Source organism: Rhineura floridana, chromosome 4 (assembly GCF_030035675.1).
Source record: "Rhineura floridana isolate rRhiFlo1 chromosome 4, rRhiFlo1.hap2, whole genome shotgun sequence".
Classification (NCBI taxonomy): domain Eukaryota; kingdom Metazoa; phylum Chordata; class Lepidosauria; order Squamata; family Rhineuridae; genus Rhineura; species Rhineura floridana.
The window spans coordinates 135,218,244-135,239,523 of record NC_084483.1 but is presented as its reverse complement, the minus strand read 5'-3'; the positions used below and the strand labels follow the sequence as shown (position 1 = coordinate 135,239,523).

General features: G+C 39.4%; 1 protein-coding gene across 4 annotated transcripts in view; it reads right to left on the bottom strand.

Annotated features, from left to right (window-relative positions):
• Positions 1 to 21,280, bottom strand: part of MAP3K21 (mitogen-activated protein kinase kinase kinase 21) — a 55,700-nt gene that overhangs the window by 9,885 nt on the left and 24,535 nt on the right. For 3 of the 4 annotated variants that reach the window (XM_061624509.1, XM_061624511.1, XM_061624512.1), the window contains exons 2-8: positions 17,917 to 18,097; positions 14,210 to 14,358; positions 11,656 to 11,831; positions 9,697 to 9,937; positions 7,366 to 7,488; positions 1,859 to 1,975; positions 1,201 to 1,351 (exon numbers count right to left, since the gene is read on the bottom strand). In XM_061624509.1, the coding sequence (XP_061480493.1) occupies positions 1,201 to 1,351; positions 1,859 to 1,975; positions 7,366 to 7,488; positions 9,697 to 9,937; positions 11,656 to 11,831; positions 14,210 to 14,358; positions 17,917 to 18,097 (1,138 nt within the window). The remainder of the gene's footprint in view (positions 1 to 1,200; positions 1,352 to 1,858; positions 1,976 to 7,365; positions 7,489 to 9,696; positions 9,938 to 11,655; positions 11,832 to 14,209; positions 14,359 to 17,916; positions 18,098 to 21,280) is intronic. The other variant, XM_061624510.1, reaches the window with a different exon arrangement.

Here is a 21,280-nt window from a genome sequence, read left to right as displayed (position 1 = left end):
TTCTGATTCAATGATTTCTGGAAAATCCACATCACTGTTACAAATGTTACAGTTAATCAGTCTGAACATATCAATTTTTCTGCTCTGCGTTAAAAGATAAAACCTATTCTCAAGATTCTGAGTCAGTAGCTAAGCTGCAGGCCTTTGATATAATAGATGGTTCTCACCATCTTCTCTAAGCAACAAAGTGGGTGTACTTTGCTCAGAATAAATCTGAACTACTCTGAGACACCTCTAAATTTTTAACCCCTGGCATTCCTTAAACTATATGCCATTACGTTCCAGTAATTCATATGTGTTTTCATTTAGTAAAAAGTAAGGATATTTTCAGATAACAGCTTATCTCTATCTTCTGCCCTCCCCACAGTATTTGACTGTGCTGCCACAGCTTCTGACTCTTATTCATTACATCTGTACAAGTAGGCATGGATAGATGCAGCTTAACAAGACTCACAGTGTGAAAAAGGCCAAGCAAAAGTTTTAGGTGCTATTCAATGGAAAGGGAGTATGGTTTTACAAGTCTCGTTCAATTCAATGGTACTTGTTGACTACCTCTGATTTCCCCACACAATGGCTATATTTGCACGTCACACTAAACCATGATTTAGTGCAATGTACACAACCAGGAATGAGTCACAGAGAGCTCCAGGTTTGAGTACTTCCTCCTTCCCCTCTTTTGCTTAGATGTTTTCACTCCCATTTTAATTAACTACAGCTTCCTGAGTTGTCCTAACTGGAAATGTGACTAGCATTAACTATGGTTAATTTAAACAAGCCAGCTTCATGACTCACAGCACAGTAGACAGGAGGATTGTGCATGTGTGTGTTGCACACTTCAATGTTCAGGGACGCCTTCTTCAGAAAAGATCATACCACCACCTCCTTCAAGACAACTAGCATAGTTCCGTCCATAAGAGAGGCATACACTACGCCCTGGACCCAGTCACCCAATCCTTACAAGCCATGACAGGCAAGAGTCAAGACTATAGGTTGAGTAGGTTCAAACAAAATATAACATTTCTACGTTTGATGTACATATAACTTTATATATGCATACTGATTTTTATTACATATGTAATAAAATCATTTGATTAGATTCTAAACTACCCTGAGACTACAGAATGAAGGACAGTATATTAAGCATCACAAACAAACAATCAAATTTTGTATTGCAGTCCTCATGTTACATAGCAGCCATACCTCTCTTTACAATCTGTACGCTCTTTTGTTTGAACAGAGCTTGGCCCCCATGTGCAACCTTTCTTTTTAAAGCCTTGCTTCACATCTTCGAATTCTTCCTGATAACAAGCTGTGCTTCTTCCCCATGTTCTGTTGCTCTCATCTGAGGTTACTGCAGAAAGATGAAGGAACTCAAGAGCAATTCTAAGCATTATGGCATTATGGCAGTCTCCAAAAAGGCAAGCTGCTCTAGCATTCACATTATGCTACTGCGAAAGAGATGATTTCCCCCCATTAAAGGACATATAAGAAGATAAAATCAAATTCAAGCAGGCAAAGAATTGTTTAAGCTATGATGGTAGGAAGGAAGAAAAGAAATTAAGCCAATCAACAGGAAGTATCTGATTTCTCTTCATGCTTTTAATTTTTCTTTATACATTTGGGTAAGCAATAGATACTGAGCACTTGTATCAGATATATCCACAGAAGGATGCCTTTTGTGATATAACTTAACAGGAGAAAGCCATAATACACAATTGTATTTGCATTAATGTATTTGCATTAATCCAAAACAGTCTCTGGAATGGATATCCAAGTAAGTGCTCAGACTATCAGTTTGTACAAATGTAGCTTAGAAATTAATTTAACCAACACCTTGTATGATTTAATGTGGTCTTGCCTTTTTCCTTAACCCCACTGGGAAGTTCATATTCGCTTGTGATATCTACATCTTGATGGTACACATATATACTGTTTCTTTGCCCATTAGCTGTATTTGGGTCAGTTTTGGAAATCACTGAAGAAACAATTAAGAGAATATAGATGAAAATACCAAGTTGCATTTCATCTTGGTATTAAGTAAACAACAGCACTGAAAATATTCTTAACTAGGAGTTGTATCCAAGCAGCTCTAAGTCACAGTCCTGTCAACACAAGTAATTGCACAATGGGACTTTAACCCCTCTCTTCCCCCTCCCCACTATCCCTAAATGTGTTCTAGGGGTTCCCCCAACCCTCCAGAGCAGTTTCCAGGAGCCCTTGAAACAACCTATATGCACAATTTGGTTTATCGTGCATGTGGCCCATGTGACAGATTGTGCGTTAGCCTGCATAACGGTGCATCCAGTATATGCTCTTTTGTTCTCAGTTCTGTTCTCAGTTTTGTTCCCAGGCAATTCTGATGAATATTTTATGTTCTGAAAATGATTGCAATGGGATGAAGCTTGCAGTCTCACTTGTTCAGTGAAAGAACTATAAATTCATTTATGCATTCTGCCCACTTCACAGATTCTCTCAGAAATGTTCAGGATTGGATTCTCAGACTAAAGAACATTCAACATAAAACTTAATGTATAATTGTACAAAGAAATGAAATTTAGAGTTATAACCAGTCCTATTTTGGAGGACTTAAGGTTGGTAATAACCTTTACAAAACAGAATCAATAAAACTTTATTACAAGTATTACCAACAGTTTAAAAATAATTTATATTTTATAGCCTTTATAATTGTTTTGTTAAAAACAGATGCGATAGGTATTGTAATTTTGTTTCTACATAAGAAAGGTTCTTAGGTGAAAAGACATCTGTTTCTAACATGTATTGAAGAGGCTCTCATTCCTTCCATTATGCCATTGCAGTTCAGCCCAAATCAGGTGAGGAGAGAAAATGTAATACATGAGTAGGGAAACAGTTTCAGCTTTAGCCAAAGAAGTATCCAAGTTTAATATCTGTAAGAAATCCCTTCAGCTTTATCAATCAAGTCTGAAAGAACAGAAGATAATGGGAACAAAGGATTAAGAAAATGCTGCTTAAAGAGAAGAAAATAATCTTTTGTTTACAAGACATCCAGGTTGAACCACTAGCAAGACAATAGACCCTTTCATTTCTGGGAAACAGGAGTGATAATTTATTATCCTCAAACATAAGACACTGAATAATTAACCAGTATTAGACTGAATGCAATGGGAAAGCACTACCATATAAGCTGAATGTAACAGTCTCTGTCTCTCTCTCCTGGAAATTTCAAGTTGCATTCCAGCAAACACTGTCTACATATTTTTCAGTCCTTCTTAATGCATATTTAGAAATCCAACATTTTTTTCTTTTTATATGTAAAAAAAGTTCAAATTCTACAAGGGCAACTTAGAGATCATTATGACTATACACTGCAACATGGCTTTTAGCATTTCTGACTAAGGTGACCCACCAGACTGCATGCATTTGGATGGACTCTCATAATATTAGAACTTGGAGCCATCCACTGAAGCTGAATGTTGGAAAATTAAAGACAGACATAAGGAAGTACTTCTTCACAAAGCAAATAGTTAAACTAATTTCCTACCACAAGATCATGGAGGATAAGGCTATCCATGCTAATAGCCACAATGTAACAATTGCTGGGAATCAAAAGCGTGAATGGTGCTGTTGCACTAGGTCTTGCTTGTGGGCTTCCCATAGGCATCTGGCTGGCTGCTGTGAGAACAGGATAGATAGGCCTTTGGATAGATGAATTATGTATGCCTTTGGCCTGATCCACCAGGACTCTGCTTATGACTATGTACAGTTACAAAAATATTAAGACAAAATCATGAAGGCTAAATTCTTACTAATAACTATTAGCTATGAGAGTACATGAAAACTTCACAATTCAGAGGCAGTAAAGTTTTGAGTATCAGATGCTGGCAATCATCATCATCACCACCCTCCTGCCCTGCTTGTGCACCTCAGGCAATATCTGGCTGGCTACTTTTGGAAAAACAATACTTAACTAGTGGGTCATGTCTTGATCCAGCAAGACAGTTCTTAACACTACTGTCATGAGCCATGCAGGGAGGGGGCGGACAGACATGGACGAAACAGATGATGGAGGCACGAATCAACCCAGTCACCTTCTGCTTATGCACCTCCTTAAAGATCCATCCAGTATTTCACTGATCCCTCTTCACCCTAGAGGAGCCACCAGACCCCCACCGGGCACCTGAGGCTCTGCCCCCACCAGTTGTGGTCAATGGTCAAGAGGAGTATGAAGTGGAGCAGATCCTCGATGCCCACTGGCATTGAGGAAAGCTGAAATATCTGATCCATTGGAGGGGGTTCGGTCTGCAGGAAAGATCCTGGGAGACAGCGACAGATGTCCATGCACCAGATTTGGTGGGAGTGTTCCATGAAGCTTGTCCACACAAGCCCAAGCCTCCGGGGTGGGGTGGGGAATTGGCATGAAGGGGATGATGTCACAAGCCATGCAGGGAGGGGGCAGATAGACAAGGGCAAAACAGATGATGAGCACTTGGTCTGGGAACCTGGGGAGGGGGCAGACAGCAGGGTGGACTCACAGGGTGCCCCAGCCCCTGTCTTTGACAGCTCAGCCCCCTCAGCTGCTGACCCCCCTGTGGAAGCTCCACGTGGCCCATCTGACACTCTTCAATTGGACATCCCCCCACCGCTCACACCAGAGGCTCAACCTTGCACGTCAGACGTTTCCCAGCCAAGTGCTGCCCAGCTTCCCATGCCTGAACTGATTGTTAGCAGCCCCCCTCCATTGGAGGGGGAAGTTGAGATCAAACCACCTTTGCCCCATGCTCAGAGGCGCTTGAGGTGGAAAGTTCAACAGTCAGAGTTGAGGTGGAGTCTTCATTTGCACGCACATCCAAGCCTACTTAAGCTGACTTGGGGGGGGATCCAGTTACTGAGTCAACGTCTTAAGAGTCACGAAGTCATGCTTAGTCAGAGCTAGATCAGAGCTGAGTTCCTAGAAAGAGTAGTTAGGTTACTGAAGCAAACTGCTTTGGATGTATCTATTATTTCAATAAAAAGAGAAAAAACCACAGCAGAATCTGAGTCTGAATCCCTCGACTTTGGGCAGGACAGGTACAGAAGTGAAAGATAAACCTCTGCATATGTAACTCATTTTCTAACTTCTACTTCAGCAGATAACGGCTAAAATCCTGTGTCCAGCCACATATGCTTAAACACATGGGCATCAGCAGAGCTGATATAATAGGTGCAAAGCTGCAGCAGGTGCTGAGTTAGCCCACCTTCCTCTCAGGTGAAAACCATTTCCTTGTGTTATATGGGCACCTGCAGGCCAAAAATGCTAGGGCAAACACTATGAGGCGCTCCTCTCCTTCTTTTACACAAAGGGCGGGCAATTTGTTCCATCTGCGCTGCAGGTATTCTCTGCTAAAGTCATCTCCAATTACTATATGGTGCCCAGATAAGTGTCTATGGCAGCTATACTTCCTTTGAAACTATCCAAACTAAGTTTCTAAGGAACATATTGGGCACTCCCTCATGTGTCCCGAATGCCAAATTACGCCTTGAAGCTGGGCTGCCTACCATTGAGGCTCGTATATGGGTGCTCAAATTCAGGTATTGGCTAAACTGATCTTTGTACCAGTCGGTTTGGCTCCTCTCATGCTATCTGATAGGTATCAGTCAAAATGGAAGAAATCTTTACTTACTAAACTTTCTGTTTTGGGTTTCTCTCCCTCTACTATCCTAGAGCTAGGCTTCTCCCAAGCGAAGTCGGCTATTACGCAGAGAATATTCGATATGGAATTCCAAAACCACCTGTCCCTTGCTGGTCTTAAATCTGACCACAGTCTTTATTCAAAAGTTTTTACCCCAGCACGTTACCTGGCCCTCCTCCATATACCCAGACTCAGGAAAGCATTCACACTGGCCAAACATAACGTCCTACCATCTGCACTCTTAGAGGGTAGGTATAAAATAATCCCACTCGCTGAATGTCACTGTCCATGTGATACTGGTGCTGTAGAGACCGTGAGCCATGTTTTATTAGAATGTTCCTTTTATCACGCCCTCCGCACTTGGTTTATTACTCCTATCCTATAGAAATTTCTGGGTAGGGATGCTGCTTTTTATGTACAATATCTTTTAGCCGATAAAAATCCCCTAGTAACATCCAAGGTCGTGAGCTTTTGTGATGCGGCAATTAAATATCGAAAAGCGCTGCCAAATCAATGATCGTTGCAGTTTGAAGAATGTTTTTTAGACTAAGTTTATATGCTCATCAGTATACAGTTATTGTACTGTTAACTTTTTTATGATGTTTTTATAGTTTGTACTGTGATTTCTGCTGGTCATTGACAGTAATAAAATATCCATTCATTCTTGTGTTATATGCAGAAATCCTTATGCGGTATAGCTTTTAGCCTATACATAAAAAACTCTCTGGTTAAGAAGTACATAGAAAGTCACATTGAGAGTAAATTCACTGAAATTATGGACATGATTAACTTAGGTCCATCAATTTCAATGGGTCTACTTTGAGTAGAACTTTGTTGGATACAACTCATAGTGATACGACACAATTTGAGAAACATAATCTCTTTTTTTTAAAAAAGAACTCTGGTTCTTTTTTCACTCACTTTCCTATAGTTACGTTTTAGGCTCAATTCAGACATCAAGCTTAAGAAGCAATTGAGCTTAACCATAGTACTATATAATCAAAATGGACAAACCATGGTTTGTAGAGGCTGGGAAACCAGAACCAAAAGCCATGGTTTGTCTACAAATCCAAGGTGCTACAGTCTCTTAGGATTTATGAATTAACCAACTGTAGTTGTAGCCATTACTCCACCTCCAAAGGTCAAAGCACCTTGGGACAGGAATAATGAGCAGGAGGGAAATGAAAGAAGAAAAGCGGCTCTAAGCCACTTTGGACAAGACCCTCAAACCATGGTTTAAGGTTGTCAACTATAGTTAGCAGAAATCATGGTTTGGTAGGATGCCTAAATTGAGCCTCAGAAACAGTTAAAGGTTAAGTCAGCATTACATTAACTGTGACTAATGCTAAGCATAGTGTGCTCTAAAAGGGTTCATTGCAGTAACTGAAATTAATAACTGAGAACAATAGCAAATTTTATTTATTTATTTACAGAATCTTCAGTTCATTATTTTCTTTGCCAGTCTATTCAGCACCTTTAAACTATCATTTACATTTATCTTTACCTTCATGTCCAATTGACTGAAAGCATTTTACAGCACACTCGTATCATATTTGCTTGGAAATAAGTCCCACTGAGTTCAATAGAGCTTACTCCCAGATAAATAGGCATAGGACTGGTGTCTCAGTCATATAACAATTTATTGCAAGAGAATAAAATCATTCAAGATTAAGAGAATCAAGATCATGAGAACAAGGAAAGGCTGATTTAGACTTACATTGTATAGCTCGAAGACGAGGAATTACTGGGGGGCTACTTGGCGGACTAGAGCTGTTACTGTTTAAACTTCTTCGTTTATCTAGATTCGGGGAAGCTTGCACTGTTATCTTGTGTTGAAAATCTATTATAAACAAAATAATATATTACGTTTCAGTGTTTCGGAATACAAAACCCAAACTCAGACTATCATACTACTTTACATTAAATATTTACCTGAGATGTGGGGAATCTTTGGCCCTCCAGATGTTGCTGAGCAACAGCTCCCATCATTCCTGGCCTTTGGCCATGCTTGCTGGGACTGATGGGAGTTGTAGTTCAACAACATCTGGAGGATCAAAAGTTCCCAACACCTGATTTACATGGTAATAGACTCTTTAAAAAATGGTATAAACACAAAATCCAGTATTTGTTACACCTGCAAATTTACCTGCCCGGAAGAAGCTTGGGGCAGTATTTTTATAGCACAAACCTAACCATGTTTACTCAGTAATAAGTCCCACTGAGGCATGTGAATAGCCCAGATAGCTTCATGGATCTGTACCTAGCTTTCCCACATCCAAGTGAATACATCTGATATGCACAACGCTGGCTCTAATGATTAAGCAGTCAAGACATCGTATAACAAGAACTTAGAAAATCAACAGGGCCTGAATGGAAAAATATTCTGCCTTTCGAACAAAGCAAAAAAACCCCTTTTCCTAGTAGTTAGAGATTGGTCACAGCAACAACTAAGTAAGTAAGTAAGTGTACTGCCTTCAAGTCGATTCCAACTTATGGCGACCCTATGAATAGGGTTTTCTTGAGGCTGAGTGGCAGTGACTGGCCCAAGGTCACCCAGTGAACTTCACTGCTAGGTGGGGATTCAAACCCTAATCGGTTTTATACCTCATTAAAAAAACATCAAGCATAAAAGATGAAGAACGGGTAACTAGCAAGGTACTGGTACTCCTGAGAAAGTTGTGCAATAATGCATAAACAGCATGAGTTAATATGATGCTGGCAACTGGAAGGGTAAGGACTTATATGCATTAACAGAAGAAAAATATGCATGAATCAGAAAGGAATTTTATCTACCTCTTCACACTCCCTAAATAAATATTGAATGTTTTATTTAATAAAATATTTAGGGTGAAATCCAACTCACCTTTCTGCCTGGCTGGGGGGACCTGGATGCCATGGACCCCTGGCTCCGTCAGCAGCAGCCCTCTGCCACAGCTGAGCTGCAGTGCCACCAGGAACCTGCCGGCGCTGCCAAGGGTCTACTGGGGATAGCCAGCCTGGCGGACAGAGGGCCAGCAGAAGCCAGCAGAAGCCCTGAAAATGGAGCATTCCAGGGCAGAACTGGGGAGGGGACTTACATGGGATCCTCATGTTTGTAGCCTTCCCCCAGGTCCTGATCCACCCAGAAACTCTGTTGGCCAAAAGGTTGGCACAGTAAAAAATATATATTACTGCTCACTTACAGGGAATGCTTACTCCCTGGGAGGCCTGTTTGTGGCAGCCAGCTTATGCATGCAGCTTCCAACAGAGCTGGTGTTCAGTCAGGCCAGCGGCTCCTCCCGTGGAGCTTTCCACTGGTTCCTCCTCCACTGTCCCCTCCTTCCGCCGGCTCCACAGCATTTGGATTGGTTATTTGCTTAGAATCTTATAAAGCCTTGGAATTATAAAGTGGGATATAAGTATTCTCAACAAATAATATAAATGCTGCCAAAAGATATAATACTTGGAGACCAACTTGGCTTCAACACAGTTAAACTGAAGCTTGAGGTGTCAGTGGTACGTTGTTGTACATATTGGCTCTTATGTAATTGCCATTAAGTGTCAGAGAGGTAACTTTAGTAGACTTGAAGATAATGTACAGCATAATACTAGTAAGCCCCATTGTGTTCAGTGGGTCTCACTCCCTGATGAGCAGGTACAGAACTGCAGCAATAGAAGAGGGAATCTATCCTTTCACAAACCCTTGTGACAGAAATAATAGATGCATTAAAGTGAACATAAATATAATATGATATCAACAGGACAAGAGACAAATTCACAACTTGAGTCGTACTTCAAAGCAACCTTCCCCAGAATATTTGGTTCCCTAATTCATGAAGTCTGATTGACTGGAAGGCAGAACAGAACTCTAAATTAAACACACAGGAGCTCTGTGCTAGCCCTCGTCTCCTCAAAGTGTTGCTCATTTCTTACTGTAATAATGCATTAGATAATGATACTATTGTATCCAACATTTTAATAGTAATCTCTGAAATTTTCAGCCAGGTAATTTAAATCAGGAAATGCAGTAGCCATTGTAAATAAATTATATAACCGAGGAAAAACAAACCTGAAGGCAGACTAATTCTGTGTCCATCTTTAAGTTTTAATCGACTTTTTTTAAATTTTCCCTTTCTCTTCTTCACATTGGGCTTTTCTTGATTTAACTGGAATATCAAAATATTTAGTTCTCGCTCCAGTACATCGATCTCTCGCTCTGCTAGTTGCTGCTCACGCCGTTTCAACAATTCTTCCTGAGACTTCTGGTGAAGAGCAGCTCTTGTTAGCTCTTCTTCTCGTGACCTCAGCTCCTACCAATAGTTATAGAAATACTGCTTAGGACATAAATCTTCTGTGCTGTGATGAAAAAAATTCCCAAGTCCATACGGACAGGATATCTAACAACTTTTCACACTAGAAAGAGCCAGGTTGCTGTTCCCTTCTTTCCCCCATCAAGGCTATTTTTTACTACAAGTGAAAGAGTTTGTTAATCACAATCTGACTATTAAAAAACAACAGATATATACTGAGTTTTTTTGTTTTTTTAAAAAAAGAATCTAGCTAGGCTTTGTTGGATCAAAGACAAGACAATTATGTTGGGATATCGTTTCTCCCATCACTTGGGCTTGTTGTTTATCTCAAAAACAAGTTCTAAAATATGTCCCTAAACTATTATTTTAGCAAGCAGACATAATTCTACCTCTGGAATTGTAGACAAGGAAAAGAAAAATGCCAGCTTCCAGCAGCACACCACATAACTAAACTATAACAGGCACATCAGTGCCCCAAGGGCTCTTCTATTGGTCTTGCATGAAAGATTTTAATGTAAATAATGAGAATCAACTCGAATGGTAGCTTAGGAGTTTCCCATTAAAATTTGTGATAGCATAATAGGTAGCCTGGTGTATTGTATATATTCTGAAATATTTAATTCAAGAAACTTTATCTTGAATTTTCACTTATTAGAGAAAAAGACAAAATTTTAAATTATACAGGAGCTTTTTTGGCCAAAATTAGCTGTTCACCAAATAAAAGTTTTGTTTTTTATTTGATTAGTTATTTAGCTTTTAATCAATTACATATACATTTGTATATTATTGAAACTTAAATATGCAAATACTGAAAGGCTTGTGAGACCATAAAAGTGACCATGCATTATACAAATTAATTCCATTTAGGTGTGTTATTCAATCTCAAGGCACCAGTAAAAATTTGCTTCCACAAAATGTACAGTTCCGTAAAATTATTAATATTTATTTTTTCTATTATACTAATACACAAAACAAGGATCTCAATATGTTAGAAACAGCATGTTAAAAACAAGGTAGTAGATTTAGACCTTCAAAGTGAATGCTGAACAATCATAATAATTGCTCTTTTTGTTTTTCCTTAGAGCTTTCATGAGCCATGTGGACATCTGACAGCCTCTTTTGGTTGTAGCAGAGTATGAAGCAAGATATATAATATTTTACTACAGCAATTATTTTGTTTAGGACATAGTAAAGTAAAAGAGTTAGCAGTCTTCTGTCTCCTTCTAATGCTGAGATAGACTATATTGATTGTAGCTAAAGACTTGAGCCAGAATATATAACATCTCTGAATCTGTTCTTTTCACACTAGTTCCATTTATTTACTTATGAAAAGGATTGTTATACCATCTTTCGTTTTCCATAAAATATCAAGGTGGTTCACTTTATAAAACAAAACAAAATTCAATAAGAAACATGTGTCAGCAACAACATCACAGTAAGCAGAGACAACAGGAACAAGCACTAGTGGCCAAGGAAAGCCAGAATGAACAGAAAAGTGTTTAGTTCTTAAGAGAAGCTGTATGCGTGTGCGTGTTTTAGTAATGGCAACCAGGTGCACAAAATAAAGGTCACGACAGTGAATGAAATACAAAAAAATAGTAAAAAAGAGCAATTTGAAAGACTTAAAGAGCACCAAATCTGCATATTTAAAAGATCCAGTTATCATCCTACTTGACACACAGTATCATACTCTTAGTGTTTCTTTAAAATTCACTCACTTTTTCCTTAGTCCTCAGTTCGTCAAATATCTGTTGGATTTCCAATTTCCAGTCATCTTGCATAGAATGAAAAGATTCCTGAGGCATCTCAATCATAACAGCCCCCTCAATGGCAGTAAGCTGCTCAAGAATCAAGGTAAATGATGGTCGGATATGAGGATCCTGAGCCCAGCACTCTAAAATTCAATTGTTTCAGTCAGAAGAATAGAAAGCAAAAGTTGACACTAAAGCAACTTGTACAAATTCTAAACTGTTTAGTATTTCTTTTTTAAAATGTTTATATCTGCCTTCTTTCCTTTCAGATAGGAACAGCTCCAAGTGAGATGAGCTTAAGCAACTCTCATAACAATTAACAGAGTACTTTTTTAGTAGTGTCTGCTTTAGATTACAATGAATGAGGCAATTAAAAAGCAGCATGTTACTTGGGGATGTTACTTAGGTGTATGCATGGATTAATGTATGCATGGTCTGTAAATATCTTGTGATCCTTTCACTTTCAGAGAGTGAGCAGATCACATATTTATCCATCATGTGCATTTATACCCAGATCACATATATGCAATGGTGGCTATGTGTCATCCCAAGACCTGGTCCCATGCCCCACCACATGTAGATGTAGATTACCCCTTTGCCAATATATGAACTGGCCCTATAATAAGGAAGGATGGCACACAAGTCTTTTTAAAAATAAGGTTTCCATCATTTTACCCTTATGAATTCTTCAGTGTGTAAAGCTAACTGCAATGGTGAAGGGAGTTAGATGTCCACTTCTGAGTTCATTGTGCATTGCTAACTTATTCTTTAGTCACAGCTTTAAGAACTAAATACTTGCCATACGAGCCAATGTGGCACATTAGCTAAAGTGCTGGCATTGGGTGGGGAAACCCACTTCAAATGCTCATTCTGCTTTGGAACTGACGGTGACATTAGGCAAGTCACTACCTCTCAACCTAAGCCACATCACAGTTTGTTGCAAGGCTGTACAAACATGCAAGGCGTGAATGTTACCTGGAGCATGGCACAGGGAGCATATCACCGCTGTGCTTTATCGACTCCACTGGCTCCCAATTTGTTTCCAGGCCCAATTCAAAGTGCTGGTTCTGACCTTTAAAGTCCTAAACATCCTTAAACCGATGTCCCTGAGGGACCATTTACACCCATATGTACCTGCCTGGGATTTAAGATCATCTGCCTCTGGTCTCCTCTGCGAGCCTGGAATGAAAGACTGACAGGCACGAGGGAGAGAGCCTTTTCAGCTGTGGCCCCTAAGGTATTCAGAGGGGAGTTACCATTGTCTTCCTCTGAGGCTAGTCCTCCCCACCTGGCTAGGGCCTGCTCAGCTTGCCACAGCGGCGCAAGCCAGCCCCTTCCTTGTCCACAGCTGCCAGCTGGGGTGGCAACTGGGCTCCTTGGGACTATGCAGCTTGCCCACGGCTGCACAGGTGACAGGGCATGTAACCTCTGAGCCAATCACTGTGTGGGTGATCTTTAGCTGGCCCTTGACACCCACGAGACACAAGCGGGGATTTGAACTCACAGACTCTGTACTCCCAGCCAGGTTCTCCTCCCCACTGTGTTATACCAGCGCTCTCTCTCTCTCTCTCTCTCTCTCTCTCTCTCTCTCTCTCTCTCTCTCTCTCTCTCTCTCTCTCTCTCTCTCTCTCTCTCTCTCTCTCTCTCTCTCTCTCTCTCTCTCTCTCTCTCTCTCTCTCTCTCTCTCTCTCTCTCTCTCTCTCTCTCTCTCTCTCTCTCTCTCTCTCTCTCTCTCTCTCTCTCTCTCTCTCTCTCTCTCTCTCTCTCTGTGTGTGTGTGTGTGTGTGTGTGTGTGGAGACAGTGAGCCAGTGTGGTGTAGTGGTTAAGGTGCTGGATTACGACCTGGGAGACCAGGGTTCGAATCCCCACACAGCCATGAAGCTCACTGGGTAACCTTGGGCCACTCACTGCCTCTCAGCCTCAAAGGAAGGCAATGGTAAACCCCCTCTGAATACCGCTTACCATGAAAACCCTATTCATAGGGTCGCCATAAGTTGGAATCGACTTGAAGGCAGTCCATTTTTCATTTTCATTTCCATGTGTATATATATTGTATTTTATGTATTTTAATTTACTTTAATATTTTTGTGATCTTTATTGTGTACAATTTTATGTATGTGTTCGATTTTAGTTTAAGCTGCCCTGAGTGCCCTATTATAGGGTAGAAGTGTGGGATAGAAATATTTTAAATAAATAAAAATAAAATAATAAAATAATAAAGCCACTATTTTGAGCTTCTTTGGAGGAAGAGCAGAATATAACTTAATAAATAAAATAAGCAAGCAAACAGTGCCAAAGATTAATGCATCTTTAAAAAATGAAATATATATTCTAGTGCTGAATGTGTTAAAAATGTTTTTAGTACTGCACTACAATGGAATGGAAGGACAATGTTTTCTATACCTTAACAGAAGTTAGTGCAATTCCAAGTGAAATGCTAAAAGTAAAAAACAAATACAAATTGTAGCCAACATGCGAGTCATCTCAAAGCAACTTTTTTTTAATAAGCAGCACAAGTACCTTTCATTAGTTTAGCAAATGGTTCAGGACAGGTGGATGGAATGGGCAAAGTAAGCTTATTGACAGCAACGCCATAAGCCACAGCAAGGCCATCAATGCCACGGTAAGGAACCTCTCCTGTAAGGAGTTCCCACAGCAATACGCCATAACTATAAACAAATTTTCAAACAGTTAAATACATAGCTTACTGAAGGGCAAAAAAAGAAAGAAAGAAGCCAATAGCCTCCAAAAATACTACAGCAAAGACTCTTTTATCACAATGCTCTATATCATTCCAGCGCCAGTTGTGATGTTACACATGCTTGTAGCAAAATGAAATGCCTCAGTCTTAGATATGTTATTTAGAAATAAATGTAAATCCAGCTACACAAAGAAGTTTTCAGCATATTTGTAAATTGCTTCATCATATCTGTTTGCACTAAGCCTGTATCTTGCAGTCAGTTATAGAAAGACAGTCAGAATAAGGTACTGAATAAGTCCCAAAAGCATTAAAGATGGATGCTTGATCTTGCTACTGCTGCTGTTTTACTGTGGCTCTAGTTGTTGGTTTTTACCTGCCTTTGTTTTAATTATACTATTGATAAAACTTTTTTATGATTTTAAATTATTTGATTGTATCTCACCTTGAGAAAACGTGTTGATGAAGACCAGGCTAAAAATATTTCTAAATAAAATAAATAAATAAATCCTATTATTCCACCACTTCCCCACAGTTTTGCAACCTGAGTAACTTAAAATGAAAGAGGCCAATGGGCTATTCACTGTAGTGTAATATGTATACTTGAATCTGAAACTGATTCAGTCAAATTTGACATTTATTCTAGCAGTTTCATTCTGCTAAATGATTGTCAAGTCTCAAAGAGACTTAGTTATTCTTAATCATTTTGCAGGATGGATACAACAGGAGATAAGTGCAGTGCCATGAGTAGAATCCACCCTGAACAGCATGGAGATAGTTTGTCATCCTCACAAATATGCACTCAAGGAAATAAATCTACATGTATATGTAAACATGGTTTGATTTTGTTCACAGCTGAAGTGATAGAGAAGAATAAGGTACAAGCTACATAGGCCACCAACACTGGGAAACAACCACTGAACACGATGTGGCTGTGGAATAACAACGGACAGCAGGGGAGTGTGATGGAACGTTGTGTGGAGCTAGAGTGGGTGGTGACAAATGGCGAGCACCTGTTGAGGATGGCAGCTGAAGAACTGCTGAAGACAACGAATGAGAGGGAATGAGATGGGAGGGAGAATGAAAGCCCAAGTAAAGAGTTAGAATAGCTGTTGAGGAGGAGGGGCAGTTAGGTTAAGATACTAGAACTTTTACTGTAGTATTCTGCATAGAATGACTACTTGTTCTGGGTACTATTTTCTATAAATAAATATGGAAAATTTAAACTAACTGTGTTCTGGTCTGGGTTGACTATCAAGTTAGTATATCTCACTCCAAGTGTCCTGTGTGGAAATATTCAAATAAGAATATAGACCTACTCGTCTCTAGAACTCAGTAGGTGATGGCAGAAACAGATACCATGAGGACCATTAAGGGAGGTCTGGAGTCAGCGAAGTATGAGTGACTGACCTAGTGATGTCTAGGAGTCAGGGCCTTGCAGGGGACTCTGGGAACATGACAGTTGTATATTCATATGTGGTGTCTCTCCCTCATTCCTTGGCCTGTACACATGGGGACATGCACCCAGGCACTACATCAGGCTATACTAGAAAACAGGAGGCCACTGCACACCTCGCATATTCCCTATCCAGCCCTTGCTGAACTGAGCTTGCATACAGTCCTTGACTGAGCAATAGGATGGCCACATGCACGGCTATAAAAAAAGGAAACATCTCACTAAAAAAGGAGGACATTATATTTGCATATAATGGGCAACTTCAAGACCTCTGCACTTCCAAGTGTTTAAACAGCCCTTCAAATACAGAGTTGTCTTGGTGAAGTAGGAAACATAAGCACCCCAATAAGCAGTGGGGTTAAGGACTGAATAAGGATATGTGAGGTACACAAATGCCTCCCATTTCCAGTTTAGTGCTGAGGAGTGGGGTGGGGGTAAAAGAGGGAAAAGGCTCTGTTATGTTGTATGGTGATCCTTCCATACCCACAGAAGTTGCCTACAAAAGAGGCAACTATTGAGAATAATACAGGGAATATATGGCAGATCAGGACTGCAGAGCTAAATTCTCCATTATAATCCTTACAAAATAGGAATAATTGTTAAACCTCCGTTTTTTTATACTTACTTTTGTAACGTAAGAAAAGCTTGCAAGATAAATTGCAGAGAAAAGAAATAGAATTCAAAGTTAAGTTAATGATTTAGTACATGACAAAAGAAGTACACTCTCAAACAATGTAGCAGATTTTAATGGAATCTACAATTAAGCTATACAGGGAAAACTATAGCCATTTATTCTTTCAGTCCCAACTCACTGAAATTCAGTTAATGGTACCTCTTCATAGCACAACTCTGGTTTATGTTTAATTGAAATCAAGAGGACTGGCTCCCAAGTAAATGGAGGCATAACAATACTAAGGCTGCAATCTAAAACAGTTACCTGAAAGAAAGTCCCATTGAGCCCAATGGAACTTACTCCTGAGTAGACATGTTTTGGATTGCAGCCTAAATACGGTTCTGTGGTTGAATAAAAGATGATTAATAGGCTAGACAAGGTACTAAGAGAATAATAAATCCAATATTAACAACAAGCTTTTTAATACAATATACGTTATAGTTCTTTTCAAAAAAGAAACAGAGTTCCAATATAAAGTAACAAACGTGTATAGCATCAAATATTTGGCTTTTGTAACAAAGTTTTAATATAGATGGCATGATTAAAATGAAAAGTCCTGTCACAATGACTATTTCTTTACATTAGAACATAATTTAATATATTACAAAGGAAACTGATAATCAGGGAAGTGCAGAAAAATCAAACAACTGGACATGGAATTCAACTGTTGAGATTGTTTTGTTTTTTCTTTTTAAAAAGGTTTTAGCCCTCAAGAAATGCTTCAGATCTCAGAAACTTTGGGTATCCTGTGAGCATGAGTGGGTACAAGCCTTGGACTCCCCTCTCTTCCTTCAGCAGAGTAGATTTTGAGTGTTGTGAGAGGGCAGCTAATTGTTAGTTATTTAATTTATTATTATTGTGTTTTACTGCTGGGGAGGAAAAGAGGCACTGGTTGGATGGTATGTATCAAATGCCAAAACCAGATGACAGGACTTTGGTTCTATGCACCTTGACTTAGTGGGTGGGGGAAGGCTCGACATTTGCTGTTCTGACTCAGGACCAGCCCTGCACTGCCGGAGCGGCAGAAAGGAACACTTGTGGGACTGGGGAGTATTCTGAACACATCGACTTCCTCAGGAGTCCTTTTGTTGCTCCTTTGAGAGGAGCAGAGCCAGGGGCCACATGATACCATCACCACATCTATCTCTGGGACAGAGGTAGCACCTGCCTATAAATATAGTTTTATTATCGTGAACTCTTTTGAGAACCATTATGGTTGAAAAGCAGCATACAAATTTTGTAAATAAGTAAATTAAAGCATTTGTCATTAAAAAAATCTCCACTATCAATGGACTGTGCTGCACATTAACCAAGGAAACCACACAGCTTCAGGCTGCCTCACATTTCATTCAGCAATACAGAAGTTATTTGAAACAATGAAAATACTGAAAAATATTTACCTCCAGATATCACTTCCTTTAGAAAACATGGATGACTTGATAACTTCAGGAGCCATCCATGCGTAGGTTCCTGCAGCACTCATTTTAGTTGTTCTATGCCACTCTCTAGCCAAGCCAAAGTCTGTAATCTTCAGTGTTTTGTGATGAATATCATCATTCTCTATCTTCTCAAGTAAAAGAACTGTAAAGGGGGAAATTGTCATTAGTATTAACTTGGCTCACCTGAAAATGTAAGCATAATCTGCCTATGCCCAATATAGATCCAGATACATTGCTTGTGTTTAAACTGTAGTTGAAAATATAGTTACAAACACATTACTTGTATTTAAGACATAGGTACAAATGCTTCTTTTTTAAAAATTAACTTTACAGATATTCTTAAATAAATAAAACTGGGACAACTTGGGTGCAGCTCACAGTTAGAGATTCAGTGCGCAATTTGCCAAGCACTGCAACTGCACCTTTATTTTTTTCCACTGATGATTGCATGGCTTTGAGTAGGTGTATATGCCAACTTTGAAAGATGTTTTACACATTTTACAGGTCATACTAGTGGTCTGTTTGTATAAGCTGTGCTAATGTCAAAAGAGGAAACACATACAATTGAGAGAGCTCAGACGTCACAATAAACCATAGTTGGCCATTATAGCTGCAGTGAGCCTTAGGCTTATGTATTCCCCTTTCCCCTTCCTGAACAATTATGGTTTCAAGCTGGATTGTTTCAAACAAATCAGTTAACAAAGTTTGCCAGTTCGGATGTCATGTCAACCTGGTGTTAATGAAAACTGGAAGCAAAGTTTACAAACACCTCCTTAGGCCGTGCTGGAGGTGCAGGAAGGAGGGAAAATATTAATCTGAGGCTCACTATGGCCATTCACATTACACTAAATGTGGCTTAGTGTGATGTCTGAATACAATAAATACAGCAGATACAATTTCCAGTTCTGAAGCTAATTCTGCTCACAGTTGAATCTACTGGATGAGGCAGAAAATGTTGATGAATTACACCACTGCAGATTGCAGTGACAGAAAATCCATAGCTGAATCCTTGCACATACTGGTGTATCATGGAGACGGCTATCTCTGCCAACAGCAGCAACTAAGTTCCAGCACACTTGAGACAGACACAGTTCAAAGTCCAATGTACAGATAATGACTTGTGATAAAAAAAAAATCTGGCCACATAAACTGCAAAGCACCATTAACAGGTAACTAGTTAAACTATCTAGGGCTGTGGAATGCATTCAAGCAAAAGGCCACTAACCCTTGCAACTGTGGAAAATGTTTAATATGTTACTATTTATGTATGTATTTATTTAAAGAAGAAGAAATGGTCACTGATGCATAGCAATGAGTCTTGTAGCACAAGTAAAACGCTGAAGAAAATTACACTGAAACTCTGAGCCCATGATAGTAATAATTAGAACCAGGATAATGTCGTAAATGTAATGATATGAACACGTTACACTTTATATTTTAATGAAAGGCCTATTGTTTTGCATTCCACATACGCAAAGCAAAATTCCACAAATTCCATGTCAGTCAGTCAGTCTGACCAAAACCAAACACAAACTGACTTGGAAAGGTAGTAACTGGCATATGGCCAGGCTTCATTTTACCAGGAAGAGGGAGTTGGGGGAACAGCAGGGCAGAACAATTTCCCTTAATCAGAAGGAAGAATTACAAATCACCCTTTCATTGTCAAACTGGATGGCAGACTACTTGACATAAACAAACTAAATAGGCTCCAGGGCCTCGTGACTCAACAAATTCTTGTGGTCTGTTGCCTAGAAACCTGTACTAGGCCATCTCTTTTGGATTTCTACATATATTTGCCCCTCATTAGCTGCATATCAAAACTACTGACCTTTACAACCTTGGGCTTATACTGTGCATTCAACCATACATGACTGAAGTTCACAAACTGCAGATGCAGAATCTGGAAGTTACTTTAAAGCACATACTACAGATTCAGGTGAGGAACTCTGCATGCAGAATGCTCCATAAAAAACAGATTTGTAGAATTTGATCACTAAAACCACAAACATCAATATTTGCAGTTAGAACCCCAGAATGAGTCCAATCTAAAGGCTACACTTTGCAAACATTTACTTTGACTCTAAAAGAACTCAGAAGGAAAGTGTGCTTGCAGAACTGGCACTATGTTCGTAACATATCTCTATAGTGTCAAATCCAATTACTAATGTGGATCTAATCTGGATCCAGCAGATGATTGCTGGACAGATCACCGATTAATTCGATCCACTATGGCCATTAATATTGTTCCTCAACATAGACTCCAAGGAAGAAAACCAAGGTGTAAAATGAACATCCATGCCCTTCAAGATCCTATTAAGCAAGCCTGCTTTCAAACAACCCTCAAGAAACATCTACCGACAGAACTCCCTGAAAATGTCGAGGAACACTGGATTAAACTGAAGACATCCATTATTGCACCATGTGAACAAACTATTGGATACCAAACTAAGAAACATCAGGACTGGTTTGATGAGTATGATAGTGAGATTGAACATATCATTGACAAGAAAAGGAAAGCCTTCCAGATATGGGAGAAAGACATTAACTGTGCTGCTAAGAAAAACATCTATGCCAATGCAAAGGCTGAGGTCCAAAGAAGAACTAGAGAACTGAAGAATGCCTGGTGGATAAAGAAAGCTCAAGAAATCCAGCACTTTGCAGATGCTCACGATACACAGGGCTTTTTTAATGCCACAAAGGCCATCTATGGACCTATAAATTACGGTACAAATCCCTTACGTTCAGTGGATGGTACCAAACTTCTTAAGGATAAAGAGTCTATTGCATTGTGCTGGAAAGAACATTACCATGACTTCCTTAATCGTAACTCTATAGTGGCTGATGAGGTCTTCCTGCAAATTCCACAACAACAAACTAGAGACGAGCTTGCAGTATCCCCTAATTTGGATGAAGTCAGTAAGAACAACAAAGCTAGTGGATCTGATGGGATTCCTGCTGAAGTCTTTAAAGAAGGTGGGCCTGAACTTACACAACAACTTCATAAGCTCATTGAAAAAATCTGGATGACGGAGGAGATCCCAGAAGACTTTAGAGACACCATAATTATCACCCTTTTTAAGAAGGGTGATAGAACAGATTGCGGGACCTATCAAGGTATTTCTCTTCTTGCTATTCAGAGGATTATTATTATTATTATTAATTAGATTTTTATACCGCCCCATAGCCGAAGTTCTCTGGGCGGTGCACAACATATAAACATCCAATACAATTAAAACATTATTAAACAACTAAAAATGAAATGAAATACCAAAAACCAAAACATAATTAAACACATAAACAAATACAAAACTTCGTACTAAAATAT